Genomic DNA, 21,145 nt, shown 5'->3' with positions numbered 1-21,145 from the left:
TTTAACTGGCTTTCATACAATTATTATAACAACTTTTACTTCACAGTTTGTATTAAACATCGTCCATATTGATTATTGATTACCTGCTGTGTAGAATATTGTTCAGACTGGAAGTGCCCTGTTGGAGCGTGGCAGCCAGCTGCAGCAGCAGGTTCAAAGGTCAGAGGGCGGAGCTTCACATCTGCTGAGGAGCTTTGAGCTTTATGGCCAAAACCTCGCCAAGAACACGAAGAAGACCTACCTGAAGCCCTTCATCATCCTCACGTCAAACATTGGTGAGTTTACAAACAATTCACAAATACAAACATCAGTGAGTTTATTATTATTATTATTATTATTTCCCAGTAACTGTCCTCTGTGTTCAATTTTCTCAGTTGACTTCCTGGACAGCAGCAGGATGAAGCTCCGCCTCTCTGACATCCAGACTGAACTTCCTATCGACCTCCAGGCTGCCGTCAACTTCCCACAATTCCTTTCACATGATGACATTACACCTGCTGCAGGTATCAGAGTCGCTGGGAATCAAACATTTTATTGCACCATAAACAGTCAAACAGCAACCCTTTGTTCTGATCTGCAGTTTCCATGGAGACACCAACTCAACAGCCTGCTGATGTCACAAGTAATGTCACAAGTAATGTCACCAGTGATGTCAATCAGACTGTGTCGCCTGTCAAAAGGAAACTTCACACTGAGGCCTCGAGCTCACTGCTGGTTGCCGTGGTGATCATCTACAATCATAATCATAAAATCAAATAATAATGACAACAAAAACAAAACAAAACTGACAACAATGATGACATTGACAAAGAAAGCGGCAACAAAAGCAACGGCGACAACAACTGTTGACACATAGTTTGTTTATTGTGTTTATTGTCTGACCCTATGTGTGCATGTTCAGAGCGCTGAGTCAGTCCATCATCAACACACCTGTTGTCACCACGGTGATGTACAGTGAAGGTGTTTCTCGGCCCCGCCCTCTGGACCGTCCTGTCACTCTGCAGCTCCTACTGAAGAGAGAGGGACGAGTGAGGCCGCGATGCGTTGTCTGGAGTCACTCAGCAGGGTGAGCTAATCCATGCTAACAGTCTTCCTCTGTTTCCTGTCTTTGTGCTAAGCTAACAGTTCACTTCTTTTTCCAGTCTTTAAGATAAGATAACATAACATAACATAACATAGCATAAGATATACCTTTCATTAATCCCCCGTAGGACAAATTCAAATTACACACAGCAGCATTGGGAAATATAGTGCAATAAAAACAGTACAGTGTACATACAATAGTATGACAAATAAGAATATTACAAAATATAATAGAACATATAAAACTATAAATGAAAAATATATACACTATATATAATCTGCAGTACAATTGTGTTTAAAATATTTTAAGCAGCTTGACTTAACAACAAAACTGTTCACGTGCAACTTAAGACAAATAATATAAGTTAGGTTGAACTAAAACCAGTCTTAGTCAGTAGGGGTTGGAGGTGCTGGGTGCTGTGGTTGTGGAGGTTGAAGGTGCTGGGTACTGTGGTTGTGGAGGTTGGAGGTGCTGGGTGCTGTGGTTATGGAGGTTGTAGGTACTTGCTGCTGTGGTTGTGAAGGTTGGAGGTACTGGGAGCTTTGGAGGTACTGGGAGCTGTGGTTGTGGAGGTTGGAGGTACTGGGTGCTGTGGGTGCTGAGGTTGGAGATACTGAGAGCTGTGGATATGGGGGTTGGAGGTACTGGGTGCTGTGGTTGCTGATGTTGGAGGTACTGGGAGCTGTGGCATTGTGGAGTGATGGTTAATGGTACAAACAATGACACATGACGGCTTTCAGCTTCCCTCTCATCCTCTTCTCAGGCACAGTCTGTCCAGATCTATCCCCACCGAGCTGGCAACATAAGTCCTGATGCCTCCTCCCCAGCACACCACAGCACAGAAGATGACACTGGCCACTACAGACTGGTAGAACATCCGTAGTAGCCGAGTACACACGTCGAAGGACCTGACCCTCCTCAGAAAGAACAGTCTGCTCTGTCCTTTCCTGTAGAGGATCTCAGTGTCTGTCCAGTCCAGTTTATTGTAAGTGTCACCCCCAGGAACTTATAGGTGTCCACCATCTCTACCCTCTCCCCCCTAATAGCAACTGGGGAGGAGGGGCCTTATGCTGTGGCGGAAGTCCACCACCAACTCTTTGGTTTTCCCTGTGTTGAGCTGTGGGTGTTTTCTGTTGCACCATCTAGTGAAGTTCTGTATCAGGTCTCTGTACTCTTGCTCCCTATCATCTGTGATACAGCCGACAATGGAGGAGTCATCAGAGAACTTCTGTAGGTGGTACGCTCTGCAGTTGGAACAGAAGTCAGAGGTGTAGAGGGTTAACAGAAACGGTGACAGTACAGTTCCTTGCGGTGTGCCAGTGCTGCTCGTTACCACATCTGACATATTGTGGTCTGTCGGTGAGGTTTGTGCAAGGCTGACAGTTTCTCTGGTGTTTCAGGGTGAACAGGACCGGCAGTTGGTCTTCCACAGGTTGTCATCTGATCAGCAGGAATCAAACTCACGTCATCTGTGGCTGTGTTCAGCCGTCCAGCGTTGCCGTGGATGTGTCCAGGAGAGAGGTAGGGCCACGTCCACCTGGCACAGTAAGCTGAATAAAGTTAACCTGTTTGAAGTGTAAATAAAGTTTACACACTGTGTTTTTATCGTCAGCGTGAGGATGTTCTTCCTTTGAGGCTCGTCACTTTCACCTCTCTCTCCTCCTCGCTGCTGCTCCTCCTCGTCACCTTTGTCTTCCTCCTGGTCCTCACAGACCTGCGCTCCAACCTGCACAATATCCATTTCAACCAGGTGACCTCGGTCTTCCTGTCGCAGATCTTCTTCCTGCTTGCCATTGACCGAATACAGAACCAGTCTGTGTGCAGGCTGGGGGCCATCTTGCTGCATTACTGCCACTTGTGTTCATTCTGCTGGATGTTGGTGGAGGAGCTGCATGTCTACCGCATGATGACTGAGATCCGCAACATCAACCACCGTCACATGACCTTCTATAACGCTATTGGCTGGGGCCTCCCTGCCTTCATCATAGGTGAGAAGACGTCCTGGAACAACAGGAATTCATAGCTTGTAAAGTAAACAGTGAATGCTAACAGTTTCCCCCCACTTCCAGTCTTTCTGCTAAGCCTTGCTAACATGCTAACATGGTTTGTTCCCTCTTCTTCTCCTTGTTCAGGTCTTTCTCTGGGTCTGGATCCTGGTGGTTTTGGGAGCTCAGAGTTCTGCTGGTTGTTCGTTCAGGACTCTGGGATGTGGAGTGCTGTCGGACCTGTCGCCGTGGTGACATTTTTTGTGTCATTGCTGTAACTTCTGTTATGAATTGGCGCCATACAAATAAAATTGAATTGAATTGAATAGATGTTGTGTTGGCAGTGGTGGATAGCTGTTTCTGCCCCGGGCACAGCTTACATTTCACAGTAACATTTTTTTATTTTCTTTTTACAAGTTTAAAGTAGTGGCCGAATTTCCACCTCTCAAATGATGAATGTTTCCATTCTGTCGCCTCTACTCTCCTTCCTCGTGTTCTTCGTCTTTCGCTCGTCTTCTGCTCCTGCTCGAGTCACGTCCACACTATGGTCACGTCTTCATGTCACGTGACGTGAGTGAAGTCAAACCATAGGGTCAAACGAGCGTTGCGTAAGCACGCATATAAAGGGACGTTTGATTTGTGTTTTCAGTCCTCCCAAAGAAGTGCAAGTAACAAGATCATTTTTGATTCGTAACTGTAATGTGATTACTGACGTTATCAACAGTAATGCGTTACATTACTGCGTTACAGACAAATGTAATCTGATTACAATAACGCGTTACCCCCAACACTGGTAAAAACATCAATGTGAAATCCGGATTAATGCTTTTTAGTCGCCGAAAAGTTGTGAAAATCAATTGATGACGCAAAAAACTTGATCAAAGTGTCAGCTGAGTTGAGCTGGTTTCACAGCTGACTGTCCGTGTCAGATGTGTTTTGCGCCTGCAGTGTGCAGGAGGAGGTATTCATAATGTTGACTGTAAACTTCAACCACAAAACTAACTAATGGAAGTGTTGGATGATCAATACGACCAAAATCCCATCTAATGAAATCCTTTCTGACAGAAAACCCTGATGGCAAACTAATACTCCCCTGGTCAAACGCTCCTGCCTCCACTTCCCATTTATAGGCTTTATTATGCTGCCACCTAAGGGAAATCCGAATACACTACAAAGCAGTCAAACTATTGGGACGACTGTTTATTTTACTGCTATATAATAACATAACTACTTATAACAAAACACAATCAATATCAGCTGATACAATTGGTTGGCTGATAAAACATTTTTATTTATTTATCTGCTGTGTCGGCTCAGATTCCTGTGACTTGGAATGATTTGGAAACATTAAACTTGGCCCAATAAATGGAAATTATGCGCATGTGCTTCCCAACAAAGATGAGCCTAATTGGCCAGATGGTGGGGCTGTAATAAAGGCCCAGCTCAATGTGCTCTCCAAAAAACACATTGTTGCTGTCTCCTCCTGAACCATAGGTTGGACTGCTACTAAATGTCTAATCATCTGTGTTGTTTGAACCTCAGAATGGCTGCTTGTGGCTATATTTATTTTTATTTGTATTCTTATTATTCTTATTCTTATCCCCCTTCTTATTGTTATTCTAATTGTTATTCTTATATTATAAAAAAATAAATTTAAAGTGAAATAAAATACTCCATTACTCCAAAAAATAAAAAAGAGCTGATTCAATTATTTTAAATGAAATTTTATTTGTCTATATTGTGTATTTATTTGATAACAGAAGTTATCTCAGGACCATTTTCAAATAGAGCATGTCTAAACTGTCTAAAATTATTTACAGGGACCCAACAGTTCTTACCACGAGCAAGCACTGATCAATAATGAAACAATCAATAATGAAATGATAAATGATAAATGTATCTGAATTCTCTCAGCTTACTGGCTGGTGGTTCCTCCCACAGTCACTGACAGTAAAGGAGAAGGAGGTGGAGGAGGAGATGAAAGGAGGAGGTGAAGCTCCAAGTGGAGAACAAAGTCAACAACCAATCAGCAGCTGAAGACGGAGCCCTGCCCAGCTCACCTGACAGCAGCCAGCAGCCAATGAGACGACGAGGTGAGGACCTTCTGACCAATTAGGACACTCCTCTTAATTTAGCAGATGGTAACGATGTTTGTTTTCAGGGATTTTAAAGACCAGAAACCCCCCTCTCACCCGTCCTCCACTTCTTCCTCTGCATGCAGTGATGGACAGGAACCGGAAGTACCTCCTCAGTGAAGCACTGCCCCTCTTATTCCCGGCCCCCTCCACTCCAACAAATCGCAGCCTTGATCGGCAGGTCGCCAGGGGAAACAGAGTCATCCCATCTCTTCCCCTGATGCTGCAGACACGCCCACCCCCGTCACCACGGCAACAGCAGAGTGGAGTCACTATGGCAACCAGAACAAGGCTAATGACTGTGGATGGAGACGAGTCCAAGTGAGTTTCTGTTCACTGTCACTAAATATAACCATAATAGGAAGTGACATCAGTCTTTAACAGATATCAAAAAGTCATGATGACACGCTTAAACGAGATAATCTGAATTATGTTTCTATCTTCAAAAATGTGCGAGTTATAATCATCCAAAAAAGTACGACAGACGAAAAAGAATAACTAGAAAGAAAATGCACAGCTTCTGAAAGAGTCCCACATCTGGAAATACTAGCCAAAATCTGTCCAAAACAGATAACGAAATAAAATTAATATTAATAATATGATTATTGTTACTATTATTTGAATCAAATAGACAGACTTCTGCCCTGTATCTACAGCACTGACCTCTGCACTGACCTGATCTGTAATATTGTAGTTATAATGGTCCACAAAAAATACAGAAGAAGACAAAAAATAAATATTATATATTATAAAATATAAGCTCAATAAAAACAATCACACAATAAAGGTATAACAGTATGTTTAAATAACTGATATTTTATATTTATTTATTCACTTAAAGCTCAGAATCCATTTGGTGAAAAATATATATTTTTTAATATTTTCTTTCTAAATTCAATTTTTTTCAATTCAATTTTATTTGTATAGCGCCAATTCATAACAGAAGTTATCTCAGGACACTTTTCAAATAGAGCAGGTCTAGACCGAACTCTTTAACATTAATTACAGAGACCCAACAGTACCACCATGAGCAAGCACTTGGCGACAAGGGCAAGGAAAAACTGCCTGTTAAAAGGCAGAAACCTAGGACAGATCCTCCGGCTCTAGGTGGGTGGTCGTCTGTCTCGACCAGTTGGGGTGAGAGAGAGAGAGAGAGAGAGAGAGAGAGCGACAGACAGACAGACAGGTGCACAGCAACAACAGTATTGGCAATGGCAGTCAAGCAGGACCATGGCAGGAGGCTCCACCAGGATCCATGAGAACCTGCGAGACGAGAAAGCACAAGAACTCCGGGGAAGAAGTGGAGTTAGTAACATGCATTAAAGGGACATGAATGAGTGCAGAAAGAGAGAGGAAGAGAGTAGCTCAGTGCACCATGGGAAATCCCCCGATAGTCTAGGCCTATAGCAGCATAACTAAGGGATGGTTCAGGACTCACCTGATCCAGCCCTAACTATAAGCTTTATCAAAGAGGAATGTCTTAAGCCTACTCTTGAATGTGGTGAGGGTGTCTGCCTCCCGAACCACAACTGGAAGCTGGTTCCACAGGAGAGGAGCTTGGTAACTGAAGGCTCTGGCTCCTGTTCTACTTTTAGAGACTATAGGAACCACAAGTAGCCCAGCATTCAGAGAACGTAGTGTTCTAGTGGGGTAATAGGGTACTATGAGCTCTTTAAGATATGAAGGGGCCTGACCATGAAGAGCTTTATAGGTGAGGAGGAGTATTTTAAATTCAATTCTACATTTTATAGGGAGCCAATGCAGAGACTCCCTATAAAAATCCATCTGAAGTTTCAGTCAGGAACCTGAGAAGAAGAATCAGCTGTTATCATGAAGCAACAAAGCTGGTGGTCAAAGGTTGATGGTTGACAGGATGTTTGACACAGAGGTAACATCCTGTTGTCATTAGTACAGGCCGCCAGCACTGGACCTGAATCTGCCTCCCTGCAGGAGTGACACCTGCTCAGGTAAGATGACAAACCAACATTCAGCCGACATATCTATTTCTATTAGACCCGGTCCCAACTAGGCTGCTTAAAGAAGTTGTTCCCCTAATTGGCACTTCTTTACTGGATATGATTAATCTTTCTTTATTATCAGGATATGTACCACAGTCCTTTAAAGTAGCTGTAATTAAACCCCTTCTTAAAAAGCCCACTCTTGACCCAGGGGTTTTACCCAACTATAGACCGATTTCTAACCTCCCCTTCTTCTCTAAGATTCTGGAGAAAGTAGTCGCCAAAGAGTTGTGTGACTTTCTACATAACAATAGTTTATTTGAGAATTTTCAGTCAGGATTTAGAGTTCATCACAGCATAGAGACAGCTCTGGTTAAAGTTAATAATGACCTTCTGATTGTTTCTGACAATGGACTTGTCTCTGTACTTGTATTGTTGGATCTTAGTGCTGCATTTGACACCATTGACCATGATGTTCTTTTGCAGAGACTTGAACATTAAATTGGCATTAAAGGAACCGCACTAAGCTGGTTTAAGTCATATTTATCCGATCGCTCGCAGTTTGTACATGTTAACGATGAATCTTCAATAAATACTACAGTTAGTCATGGAGTTCCACAAGGTTCTGTACTTGGACCAATACTATTTACTCTATATATGCTCCCTTTAGGCAACATTATTAGGAATCACTCCATTAACTTTCACTGTTATGCAGATGATATGCAGTTATATCTATCAATCAAGCCCAATGAAATTAATCAGTTATCTAAATTACAAACATGTCTTAAGGACATAAAATCCTGGATGACCTGCAATTTTCTGATGTTAAACTCAGAAAAAAACGAAATTCTTGTTCTTGGCCCCAAAAACCTTAGAGACTCACTGTCTAAAGATATAGTTACTCTAGATGGCATTAACTTGGCCTCTAGCACCACTGTCAGGAATCTTGGAGTTATCTTTGATCAGGATTTGTCATTTAACTCCCACATAAAGCAGACCTCTAGGACTGCCTTCTTTCATTTCCGTAATATTAGAAAAATTAGACACATACTATCACAGACAGATGCAGAAAAACTAATCCATGCATTTGTTACTTCAAGGCTGGATTACCGCAACTCTTTATTATCAGGTGGCCCCAATAAGTCCATTAAAATGCTCCAATTAATTCAGAACGCTGCAGCACGAGTACTGACAGGAACTAGAAAAAGAGATCACATCTCTCCTGTACTAGCTTCTCTGCATTGGCTCCCTGTAAAATGTAGAATAGAATTTAAAATCCTCCTCCTTACCTATAAAGCTCTTCATGGTCAGGCCCCTTCATATCTTAAAGAGCTCATAGTACCCTATTACCCCACTAGAACACTACGTTCTCTGAATGCTGGGCTACTTGTGGTTCCTATAGTCTCTAAAAGTAGAACAGGAGCCAGAGCCTTCAGAACCAAGCTCCTCTCCTGTGGAACCAGCTTCCAGTTGTGGTTCGGGAGGCAGACACCCTCTCCACATTCAAGAGTAGGCTTAAGACATTCCTCTTTGATAAAGCTTATAGTTAGGGCTGGATGAGTCCTGAACAAGGGATGGTTCAGGAGTTATGCTGCTATAGGCCTAAACTATCGGGGGATTTCCCATGGTGCACTGAGCTCCTCCCTTCCTCTCTCTTTCTGCACTCATTCATGTTCCATTAATGCATGTTACTAACTTCACTTCTTCCCCGGAGTTCTTGTGCTTTCTCGTCTCACAGGTTCTTATCGATCCTGGTGGAGCCTCCTGCCATGGTCCTGCTAGATTGCCATTGCCAATACTGTTGTTGCTGTGCACCTGTCTGTCTGTCTCTCTCTCTCTCTCTCTCTCTCACCCCAACTGGTCGAGACAGACGACCACCCACCTAGAGCCGAAGGATCTGTCCTAGGTTTCTGCCTTTTAACAGGCAGTTTTTCCTTGCCCTTGTCGCCAAGTGCTTGCTCATGGTGGTACTGTAGGGTCTCTGTAATTAATGTTTTAAAGAGTTCGGTCTTGACCTGCTCTATTTGAAAAGTGTCCTGAGATAACTTCTGTTATGAATTGGCGCTATACAAATAAAATTGAATTGAAAAATTGAATAACGTTTGGCATTTTAATATTGGGCCTTATGGAGATTGACTCACTTTTGTGAGAACCTCAGGTTTTGTTATTTCAGTGTTGGATTTATCTGTAGTCACAGAAGTTGCTGACTGTGTTTGAGTGAAAAAGAAGAATCTTTGCGCTCAGATGGATGTAATATATTGTTAATGATGGATAATAAAATATTCAGGGAAATTTATTTCTATTTGAAAGGTATGTTTTTTTTATGTAGAAATAATTTTTTTTAGTATAAACTTTTGTAAAGCATACAACTAATGTATATGTATGATTTTTAAATCAGGATCTGATTGTAAAATTAAAGGTTTTGATTTTTTAACCATCAATTAACCCTGTTGCTACACTGTTGTGATGTCTGTATATGTAATGTGATTATGTGAGTATTTAATTGGGTTCAATGTTTATTGAACATAGCAGGCCGTAAATGTTGATTCAAACATAACTTTATTGATATATTCTGATTGTTTTCATGGTAACTCTAATAGTAAGAGTCCATGATGCGTCTCATGCTCATAAACCTCATGTTGCTCATGCCCATGTTCATGAAGTTCCTGTACTCTCCAGGCCTCATGTACATCATCCTGCCTCTGTAGTTGGGCTGCTCGTACATCAGCCAGTGTCCGTCCATCACATTACATGACATGCAGTTGGACATGCGGTAGCGGTCCATGATGTTGTCGCAGTCATCCATCAGTTCGTGCATCATGCCTCCAAAGTTCTCCCTCTCATAGATCCTCATCCTGTAGGAGCCACGGTGCTGCAACATAACAATAATCAATCATTAATCATCAATCAGCACCTCAACTCTTCTCCTGTGATTAGTCAGCTCATACTGATGCCAGTGCTGTGATTGGCTGTGTGGTTACCATGGGGATCATGCGGCAGGACCTGATGCAGTCGCTCATTCCCATCATGCTCATGTAGTCAGCATACTCGCCCCTCCTCAGGAAGTACTGGTTGCCCATGAAGTTGGTGCGGTCGTAGACCATGAAGCAGCCTCTCTCCACCCTGCAGGAGTGACACCTGCTCAGGTAGGATGACATGTCGGCACAGTCGCTGCTGCACTCATAGGAACGACCCTGGAAGTTTCTGTCCTCATAGAAGACCACCTAAGGGCAGAGGAACCTTCCTGTCAAACAACTAAAACTCACAAATATACATTATACAACAATACACACTACAATTTATACAATAATATATACCACTACATATAGAAAAATAGAAAATACATATAAATATGTAATATATAACGACAATGTAAATACATAATGCTGAGAAATGGATCTATATTTATATGTGCGAGTTAAATGCAAGAATAGTATAAATTAGTTGAAGTGTAGAGTCGATTATAAATAACTAGTGTTTCGTTTTTAGTTAGCTCAATACAAAACCAAGGTTATTATAGTTCACAGAAATTACACTAAAACTAAGTAAAAATAAACCCTTAAGGGAAAAGGTGGGGAACCATGTTGTAGTGCTTGGAAAAATGCCTGCTTGTGTCTGGAATGTAAAGTTGTTTATAATATGTGAATTATTGAGTCATTAACTAACAACTGAAGTTAATGTTTCTCACCCTGCCCATCATGTTCATGCTGCTGGATGTCATGTTGCCTCTGTGGTTGCTCAGCTGGTTGCTGCTGCTGCTGCTGCTGTTGCTGCTGCTGATGTTGCCGGTTGCTGTGTGTTACCTGTGCGGCAGCTGCTGCTCTTTATAGCACCTGAGCAGCTGAAGCCTTTTGTGCAAACAGCCTGAGCCAGCAGCATGTCATAAAGAGACGCTCTGTGTTCGGCATTTCTCTTAGAAACTACAGACAAAGAGAACAGACAGCAGCTGTGTGTCTCCTTCAGGCCTCTGTTGAAAGCGCTCCACTACGCTTTCTGGAACAAAAACCTGAAGACAAAACAAAACCACTGCATTCACACCATAAACATCAGAACTGTGACACTTTCTATTCTTATTCACACAGACTCACAGTGTTTGTCTTTTATTGACACTCTTTTATTTCACTGTTTTGAAGAGTTTGGGACACATGAAATATCTGTTAGGTTACAATCTGTAGAAACAAATTGAACTGAAGGTTTTCTTTCTGCTATTTATCTGCTATTTTAATATTTAATCAAAGAGAGACATCAGAACTATAAAACCAACAAACAATCAGTTAATCTAACTGATTGAATCCAAATGTTTCAAATGAAAAATTTGCTTCTGAGGAATCAACAGCAACACAAGTTATAACACATTCTACATATATACAGATACTTTTTTTATTCATGTATTTGTTTATTTGTTCTTAAAGTCTGTTTAAAGAATATTTCTGCATTTCATGATGTTGTATGATGTTAGTAAAAGACAGACAAATAGACAAATAATATTACTTTCTACAGTAAGTACTAGTGTAACTAATTACTGATAATTACCCCCCTTATAAAAACTATTTGTTACAATATTACTTGTGTTATCTCCTCCCACTGAAATATCTGAAATCCAACAGTCCAATCACATCCTTGGATTCATTTTTGTAATCATGGAGGAAACTAGTTTGGAAGACGGAGACATTCAACAACTGGAAATATTCCATTACTTTAACAAACAAATCTAGATTTTAATCGTCGTCAGTCTGAATTTTATGGGTAGTATAACTAGTAGGGTCACTGATTACTGTTGACAGGAAGTAAAGTAAGTAATGAGTTATAAATAATAAAGACACTGAATCCCAAATTGCTCCTGATTTTGTGAATCAGCATAGGAATGAGTGAATGTGACCTCAGTGTAAAAAGCTTTATGAGAGGTCAGAAGACTATAGAGGAACTCCATCCATTTACCGTTTAAATTCAATTCAGTTCAGTTTTATTTGTATAGCACCTATTCATAACAGACGTTATCTCAGGAGACTTTTCAACCACAGCAGATACAGATATTGATCACAGGTGGAAGGTGGACTCCTGTCATTCCGTGACGTGCTACGGTAAGCGTACTGACTCATTTCCGATTTACTTCCTGCTCTGTGTACTGTTTTTGGTGCTGTAGCTCTGTCAGTGAACGCTAAATCTAAATATCTTTTACTCATTACAGCGGTTATTTTCCAGCTTAACATTTAGTTCTACCTAAGCACTCGGATTTACTTCCTTCTTTTAGCAACTTTTCACTATTTTCAAAAGTTTTCACACACTAGCTTCATTAACATTAGCAGTTTGCTATGGCTTCTCCCTCTCCCTCTCCTCTGTCTTGCTAAGTGTGCTAGGGAATGCCAACGAGGTCAAAAACACGTGAATTCTATACATGTAGACAACACGTTAACAACATGTTAATTGTTCACGCGTCATTAACGTGTTGTCTACATGTTGTCTACGTGTTGTTAACGTGTTGCCTACGCGTTAATGATGCGTTAACGACGCATTCATTTCACGTGATTATGAGCCCTTTGGCCACTTGTCCAGTTTGAACGGGTGAGAGTCATAAGTTCCCATTGGCTCCTGAACTGTTGGGTTAAACCATTTCTGTAAGCCTGGGGTTGTTTCCACCCACTATTTAACATGTTAAGGATTCTCTTATTTCTTTGCCATTTTCTTCCTTTATTGTGTAGCTTATAGAAATAAAACATTTGGGTTGCATTATTAAATTATAAATTATTTTATATATATATATATATATATATATATATATACGTGTTGTCTACCTGTTGTTAACGTTTTGTCTACATGTTGTCTACATGTTGTTAACGTGTTAGAATTCACGTGTTTTTGACCTCGTTGGCGTTCCCTAGCACACTGAGCAGGACAGAGCAGAGGGAGAGGGAGAAGCCATAGCTAATGAAGCTAGCGTGTGAAAACTTTTGAAAATAGCGAAAAGTTGCTAAAAGAAGGAAGTAAATCTGAGTGCTTAGGTAGAACTAGTCTACGTTAAAATGTTAAGCTGGAAAATAACCGCTGTAATGAGTAAAATATATTTAGATTCAAGCGTTTTAATGGACTCTAAACCTAAACTAAATTATAATTCATTTGAAAGCCTTGTTCTTAGTCTTTCTCACCCATCCTGGAAAACACTGCAGCCAGTTCTATTTGTTATAGTGTACCGTGCTCCTGGACCGTACTCTGATTTTATATCTGAATTCTCAGAGTTTTTATCAAGTTTAGTCCTTGATATTGAACATTTAATAGTCTTCCCACATAATCCTTTCCTATCTGACCATTATTTAATAACTTTTGAATTCATACTATTAGATTATAAGCCATTAGGCAAAACTTCCTACAGCAGATGTCTATCTGACAGTGCTGTAGCTAAATTTAAGGAGGAGATTCCATCAGTGTTAAATTCAATCCCATGTCTGAATATAACAGAGTCCTATAATAGCTTTAGTCCCTCCGAAATTGATAATCTTTTTGATAGTGCTACAGGCTCACTACGATCAACATTAGACTCTATCGCTCCTATAAAAAGGAAATTATTAAAACATAGGAGACTAGCACCTTGGTATAACCACCAAACCCGCCAGTTAAAGCAAATAGCTAGGAAATCTGAAAGGAAATGGCGCTCTTCCAAATTATCAGAATATCGCTCAATTTGGCAAGATAATCTTAAAACTTATAGAAAGGCCCTCCGTAATGCCAGAGGAGCCTATTACTCAGCACTAATAGAAGAAAATAAGAATAACCCTAGGTTCCTCTTCAGCACTGTAGCCAGGCTGACAGAGAGTCACAGCTCTATTGAGCCAAATATCCCCATAAACTTAAGTAGCAATGACTTTATGAGCTTCTTTTATAATAAAATTATTACTATTAGAGAGAAAATTAATCACCAACTGCCATCAACAGTTATCAGTAGCTCTCCAAGTTCAGGAACTTTAACTAATGTAAACTCAGATATATATTTAGACTGTTTTTCTGCTATCGATCTTCATCAGTTAATTTCAATAATTTCTACATCGAAGCCATCAACCTGTCTGTTGGACCAAATCCCAACTAGGCTGCTTAAAGAAGTTGTACCCTTAAATGGCACTTCTTTCCTGGATATGATTAATCTTTCTTTATTATCAGGATATGTACCACAGTCCTTTAAAGTAGCTAAAGCCCACTCTCGTCCCAGGGGTTTAAGCCAACTATAGACCGATTTCTAACCTCCCCTTCCTCTCTAAGATTCTGGAGAAAGTAGTCGCCAAAGAGTTGTGTGACTTTCTACATAACAATGGTTTATTTGAGGATTTTCACTCAGGATTTAGAGTTATTCACAGCACAGAGACAGCTCTGGTTAAAGTTAATAATTACCTTTTGATTGCTTCTGACAATGGACTTGTCTCTGTACTTGTATTATTAGATCTTAGTGCTGCATTTGACACCATTGACCATGATATTCTTTTACAGAGACTTGAGCATCAAATTGGCATTAAAGGAACCGCAATAAGCTGGTTGAAGTCATACTTATTAGATCGTTCTCAGTTTGTACATGTTAACGAATCTTCAATAAATAGTACAGTTAGTCATGGAGTTCCACAAGGTTCTGTACTTGGACCAATACTATTTACTTTATATATGCTCCCTTTAGGCAACAGTATTAGGAATCACTCCGTTAACTTTCACTGTTATGCAGATGATACGCAGTTATATCTATGATCAAGCCCGATGAAATGAATCAATTATCTAAATTACAAACATGTCTTAAGGACATAAAATCCTGGATGACCTGCAATTTTCTGATGTTAAACGATATTCTTGTACTTGGCCCCAAAAACCTTAGAGACTCACTGTCTAAAGATATAGTTACTCTAGATGGCATTACCTTGGCCTCTAGCACCACTGTCAGGAATCTTGGAGTTATCTTTGATCAGGATTTGTCATTTAATTCCCACATAAAGCAAACCTCTAGGACTGACTTCTTTCATTTATGTAATATTATAAAAATTAGACACATCCTATCACAGACGGACGCAGAAAAATGAATCCATGCATTTGTTACTTCTAGGCTGAATTACTGCAACTCTTTATTATCAGGTTGCCCCAATAAGTCCATTAAAACGCTCCAATAAATTCAAAACACTGCAGCACGAGTACTGACAGGAACTAGAAAAAGAGATCACATCTCTCCTGTACTAGCTACTCTGCATTGGCTCCCTATAAAATGTAGAATTGAATTTAAAATCCTCCTCCTCACCTATAAAGCTCTTCATGGTCAGGCCCCTTCATATCTTAAAGAGCTCATAGTACCCTATTACCCCACTAGAACACTACGTTCTCTGAATGCTGGGCTACTTGTGGTTCCTATAGTCTCTAAAAGTAGAACAGGAGCCAGAGCCTTCAGTTACCAAGCTCCTCTCCTGTGGAACCAGCTTCCAGTTGTGGTTCGGGAGGCAGACACCCTCACCACATTCAAGAGTAGGCTTAAGACATTCCTCTTTGATAAAGCTTATAGTTAGGGCTGGATCAGGTGAGTCCTGAACCATCCCTTAGTTATGCTGCTATAGGCCTAGACTATCGGGGGATTTCCCATGGTGCACTGAGCTACTCTCTTCCTCTCTCTTTCTGCACTCATTCATGTCCCTTTAATGCATGTTACTAACTCCACTTCTTCCCCGGAGTTCTTGTGCTTTCTCGTCTCGCAGGTTCTCATGGATCCTGGTGGAGCCTCCTGCCATGGTCCTGCTTGACTGCCATTGCCAATACTGTTGTTGCTGTGCACCTGTCTGTCTGTCTGTCTGTCGCTCTCTCTCTCTCTCTCTCTCTCTCTCTCTCTCTCTCTCTCTCTCACCCCAACTGGTCGAGACAGACGACCACCCACCTAGAGCCGGAGGATCTGTCCTAGGTTTCTGCCTTTTAACAGGCAGTTTTTCCTTGCCCTTGTCGCCAAGTGCTTGCTCATGGTGGTACTGTTGGGTCTCTGTAATTAATGTTAAAGAGTTCGGTCTAGACCTGCTCTATTTGAAAAGTGTCCTGAGATAACTTCTGTTATGAATTGGCGCTATACAAATAAAATTGAATTGAATTGAATTGAATTGAATTGAATTGAATTTATAGTAAAATAGAAAAAAATCAAGTCAGGGCTCAACAGTGTACTGTAAAATGTATTTAGGAGCATGTGTGCATATAACCAAACATTATTCAGTAGTTCCCATTAACTTTGCTACATTTTTTATTTAATTTGTTATCTTTTTGTCTTTGTAACTAAAGCACGTATCTCAGAGGAAGACACACTCGTCTCTCTCTCTAATTTTTCAATTTAGGAGCATGCACTCCTTGGGGAAAAAAAATTACCATCAAGCACCGCAAGTGAATAAACTGACAAAAAAAAAGAACACAATATTTAAACATTTAAAACATTAGCCCTGCAATCAGAGGAAAATATATTGTTTGTATGCCTTGCAATTGTCATTCATACCTCCATCTCCGTTTAACTGTACTGACTGATACATCCAGGATTTCAGCAATTTGTGCAATTGCAAATCCACATGAAAGCAGGAATCTCAGGTGTTCTTCTGTGATTAGGTAGCTGGATCGTCCAAAATCACCTGTCCGGACCAATGGGGCTTGATATCCAGAGGTACCTAATGTTGCAAAAAGAGATTTAATGACAAGATAGATATGAACTAATATGCATGCATGCCACTATCCTGAAGATCACACTGAGACAGTCCATGTCTTCTAAAGCCTAATTTAAACCAACAGCAGACAGGATTGATAGTGCTCTCCTGATAAGGCCTATATTTTATTACACTCATGCAGGTGGAGTTGTAGAGGTGCATGGATATGGGATGGGATGGTTATATGTATTGACCTGGTGTTTTTAGTCGTATGAAATACAATGCATTTAAAGCAACACTATGTAATTTTTAGATTATCTTTATGTTATATGAAGAATATTTAGCTTGAATGAATACTGATATCTCCTACCGATAGTCTGGCTCCAGGAATATCACCAACGTAATGGCCGGTGTTCCAGTCAATGTTTTAATAGGGAATAGTTTAAAATGGTTAAACAGATGAAAATAAGATAAAATATTAATCTAGACCTCATAATTCCTAATTTAAAGAAATTGATAATTGGAGATGGTTATAATAATGATAATAATAATACATTTTATTTGTAAAGCACTTTTCATAAAAGAATCTCAAAGTGCTTATGGTAAGGGATGCGGTAGAGGTTGGTGTTACAAGAGACTGCTTAACTTAAATGGATAATTGGCACTGGGGAAAACCTGGTCTTAGTAGGAGAGATGGGATTCATCCAACTTGGGATGGAGCCGCGCTCATGTCTAAGAACCTGGCCGAGTTTGTTGGCGGTCTTAAACCATGACAACCCAGAGTTGGGATCAAGAAGCAGAGTCGCAGTTTAATACACCTCTCTGCACTCCTGTACAATCACAGGAACTTTCACACTCATTTACACTACCAGTCAAAAGTTTGGACACACCTTCTCATTTAATGGTTTTTCTTCATTTTCATGACTATTTACATATTAGTTTCTCACTGAAGGCATCGAAACTATGAATGAACACATATGGAATTATGTAGTAAACAAAAAAGTGTGAAATAACTCAAAACATGTTTTATATTTTAGATTCTTCAAAATAGCCACCCTTTGCTGTGATTTCTGCTTTGCACACTCTGGCATTCTCTCGATGAGCTTCATGAGGATTTCCCAGAGATGCTGAGCACTTGTTGGCCCTTTTGCCTTCACTCTGCAGTCCATCTCATCCCAAACCATCTCGATTGGGTTTAGGTCAGGTGACTGTGGAGGCCAGATCATCTGGTGCAGCACTCCATCACTCTCCTTCTTGGTCAAATAGCCCTTACACAGCCTGGAGGTGTGTTTGGGGTCATTGTCCTGTTGAAAAATAAATTATGGTCCAACTAAATGCAAACCTACGGAGCCCCTAAAGGGACATGAAAAAAAAAAAAAAAAAATGAAACGTTTCTAGTGCGCACTAGATAGTATCTAGTGCTCACTAGATAGTATCTAGTGCGCACTAGATAGTATCTAGTGCGCACTAGATAGTATCTAGTGCTCACTAGATACGGATCTTGTGCTCACTAGATACGGATCTCGCGAGAAACCACGGATCTCGCGAGAAACCTTAGATTAAGCACAGGCAGTTGTGCTTCCTGTGCATATGCCTTTAGGCTCATTAAGATCTTAACCTCAAAGAATGGCTGCAGAAGTGGACTTATTCTCTTTCCTGAAAACGCGAAATATACCTGATAGTGTCATCAACCAACTAAAAGATAAGGTAAAGATAAATGTTAACTTTTGTGACATAAAGTAAGCAATACATGTGTAGCCTAATGTTGCTAGCTTTCTCTACCTGCTATGTTAATGTAATTTTTCCAACGTTTTTGACGTTTGCCTTGCTTATTACAGATCGACATCAACGTCATAGGTGTTATGACAGATGAGGAGTTAGGACAGTATATCGTAAGATATGGGGACCGACTTGCACTCAGAGCATTTTGTCGTCAAAGAACTGTAACAAATGAAAAGTCAGGAGGAGTGGAGACAGTGAAGTCCGCTTTCATGCAGAGAGTAAGAGACAGGCTCGGGGAACAACGGAAAACTCCTGCCGACAGACAAACAGTTGGCAACATTGTTGGCAATAAACATGCAGCCAAAGCTACCCGGCGGATTGAAATGGGATGGCTCCACTTTGATAACGGCACTTATCACCAGATCAAAACAAGAAATGGAGGTGGAACACGGCACCTGTCAGTGGAGAAATCAATAACTATGGGTGAACTGCTGGAGACGGGCAAGGGCTTGTTTTTTCCAAATGGATATTCATCTAAAGGACCAGTGGAAGACTTCGAGTTTGATATTCGTGATTTTAGTCACAATGCAGTATCCCCTGAAGTCACAGTGAGCCAGCTGTACGAGCAGACTAAGATACGAATGCTGCGCATCTACACAACCTCCAAGGCTAAAGACGTAATACTTCTCTCTGATGCATCATCGGACTTCGAGCCCACAGATGAGAGGCCAATGAAGGTAATTTATCTTCTGCCACATTTCTGTTATCAATACATACTCTAGGTACTGAATATTGATCGGGGACAATCATATATTTCAGATTTTAAAATAAAAATAACAGATGGGATGAGGCTCAGAATTTATCCATAAAGTCTGTATAAACCTGGAAACAGTGTGTAACAGCTGACCGGTAGAGATGTATAGTAAAACACAGAACATTAACTATCATCAAATCCTGGCCAATCATGTTAATGAAGCTACCTCAGCACCGTGCGTAAACGCACACATCAGCCTCTTTGTTAGTTTGGAGACGCACGTATAGTTTCAGCTGCCTTGTGATGCTGCAGCCAGCTGTGGGCAACAAATAGAATATCAGTACTGATGTTTTTGTGAAATCCATACATTCAGTGACACCTGAACAACAATATTGTATGATTTAGACATTAATCTAACATTTATCAAACTTGCCTGAGTCACATTAATAGCTGTACTATGAAGGAAAATCTCAGTAGATTATGTTATAGATGTAAAATACTATAATAGTACAAATACATGAAAGTTGGTTTGTGATTGTGGAGAGCTTTATTTGTGCACACTTCTGCTAATTAAAGACATGCAATGTAGGGCATTTGTGCTCTTTGCAATGTTCATTATAGACCAATCTGTGTTCTTAAATATGGCATATTCAATTAAACGGCATTAAACGGGGCAGATTGGGGGTGCAAATGCTGCACAATTCTGGTGCAATTAGCAGGCGCAATTAATTTTTTGTGGATCTGGCCAAAATAATCTTAGTCTTACAGCCATGTAGTTTATCTGTCTTTCTTCTCATGAAATTCAACAACTAGAATCAGTGATTTTTGAGGATAAATCTATTGTCTTAACTCAATGTCAAATCTATTAGGATCATGAAGCCTGCAAACAAAAAAATGTTTATCTGCTGAATCAGGGGTGATAGTTGAGTTGCAAGAGGTCAAGAGATGTAAATACAGTTTTCTAAACATATTTGCTCTACTTCTCTCTCCACTTATGTGCATGTTCAATCACAATAAGTTCAGAAAGACTTGTATTGAACAGTTGGACAATCATGGCTGTATAAGCCTATAATTTGCTGATCTGCTGATTTCTTTATAGACTAGGACAATGCAGAGACAATCCTTGAGGAACAAAACCAGGAGATGTCATCACTGGAGGACTGGAACTGATCATCGAGGGGATCATCCAGAGAGCTCCACTGATTTAGATCCAGCACCCAGTGGCTCAATGCAGGAAAACCATGAAAAAGTAAGCCCCCGGTATTGCATATTTTTTTATGGACCCAGTTTGTGATATACAGTATGGAACTTGTGTTGTATGGAGATTAATTTGTACCAAAGTGTTCAAACAATACTTTTTAAAATGGAAACAAAAATGTATCAATCAAAATATCAAATACAAAATTGAAACCAAAAAATAAAGTCAAAGATAAAATCCAAAACTTGCGAACTCGTGAAGTCTGTGAGGACACAGAGATGGGATTTAAGAGACCATGATTTTGTTGCAAACAACAAATGTAAATCCATCTCAAATTTTAACTGCAGCTAAGATGATGGAAGTGGGCAAAAGGTTTTGAGTTCAATGCCACATTAACTCAATATGCATATACCAAAACAATCTGCTCAGGTGCAAGATGTTTTAATCACATGAATGTGATAGTACACATGACAGCTTTGATCAGATGATGCAAAAACAAAGATAAGGTAATAATTATATGTTTGTTTTGTTTTTTCATTTAATTATCAACAGAGAGGAGAACCAATCAGTCAATCAAGACCATCAACTCCTGAGATGAGCAACACAGAGGTCCTGCATCCACCATCTTCCGATGATGTTGGCAATCAAACTCGGCAATCAACAAGCAGGCATGGATCTGAAGACGA

The 21,145-nt window shown here is 40.3% G+C and overlaps 1 protein-coding gene and 1 pseudogene across 1 annotated transcript; one reads left to right on the top strand and one right to left on the bottom strand.

Annotated features, from left to right (window-relative positions):
- The window catches only part of LOC127353840 (cadherin EGF LAG seven-pass G-type receptor 1-like), a 147,680-nt pseudogene that overhangs the window by 28,738 nt on the left and 97,797 nt on the right, over positions 1–21,145 (top strand).
- On the bottom strand, positions 9,705–10,944 carry LOC127352656 (gamma-crystallin M2-like). Its single transcript, XM_051381225.1, has 3 exons — positions 10,851–10,944; positions 10,144–10,386; positions 9,705–10,034 (listed from the first exon to the last, which is right to left on the bottom strand). Exons 1-3 carry the CDS (start codon positions 10,881–10,883, stop codon positions 9,756–9,758), a joined length of 555 nt encoding a protein of 184 aa, XP_051237185.1. The 5' UTR covers positions 10,884–10,944; the 3' UTR covers positions 9,705–9,755.

The sequence above is a fragment of the Dicentrarchus labrax genome, unplaced genomic scaffold (assembly GCF_905237075.1).
Source record: "Dicentrarchus labrax unplaced genomic scaffold, dlabrax2021, whole genome shotgun sequence".
Lineage (NCBI taxonomy): Eukaryota > Metazoa > Chordata > Actinopteri > Moronidae > Dicentrarchus > Dicentrarchus labrax.
Note: the sequence above shows the minus strand (reverse complement) of the source record. Positions and strands in the feature narration are given on the sequence as shown.

Bases quoted from the DNA above. Each gene is read 5' to 3' on its own strand.
- LOC127352656 (XM_051381225.1), bottom strand. From the start codon at position 10,883: ATGACATCCAGCAGCATGAACATGATGGGCAGG. The intron at 10,387-10,850 runs GTGAGAAACATT...CTCTGCCCTTAG, and splicing joins GCATGAACATGATGGGCAGG to GTGGTCTTCTATGAGGACAG. The intron at 10,035-10,143 runs GTAACCACACAG...GTTATGTTGCAG, and splicing joins CCTGCCGCATGATCCCCATG to CACCGTGGCTCCTACAGGAT.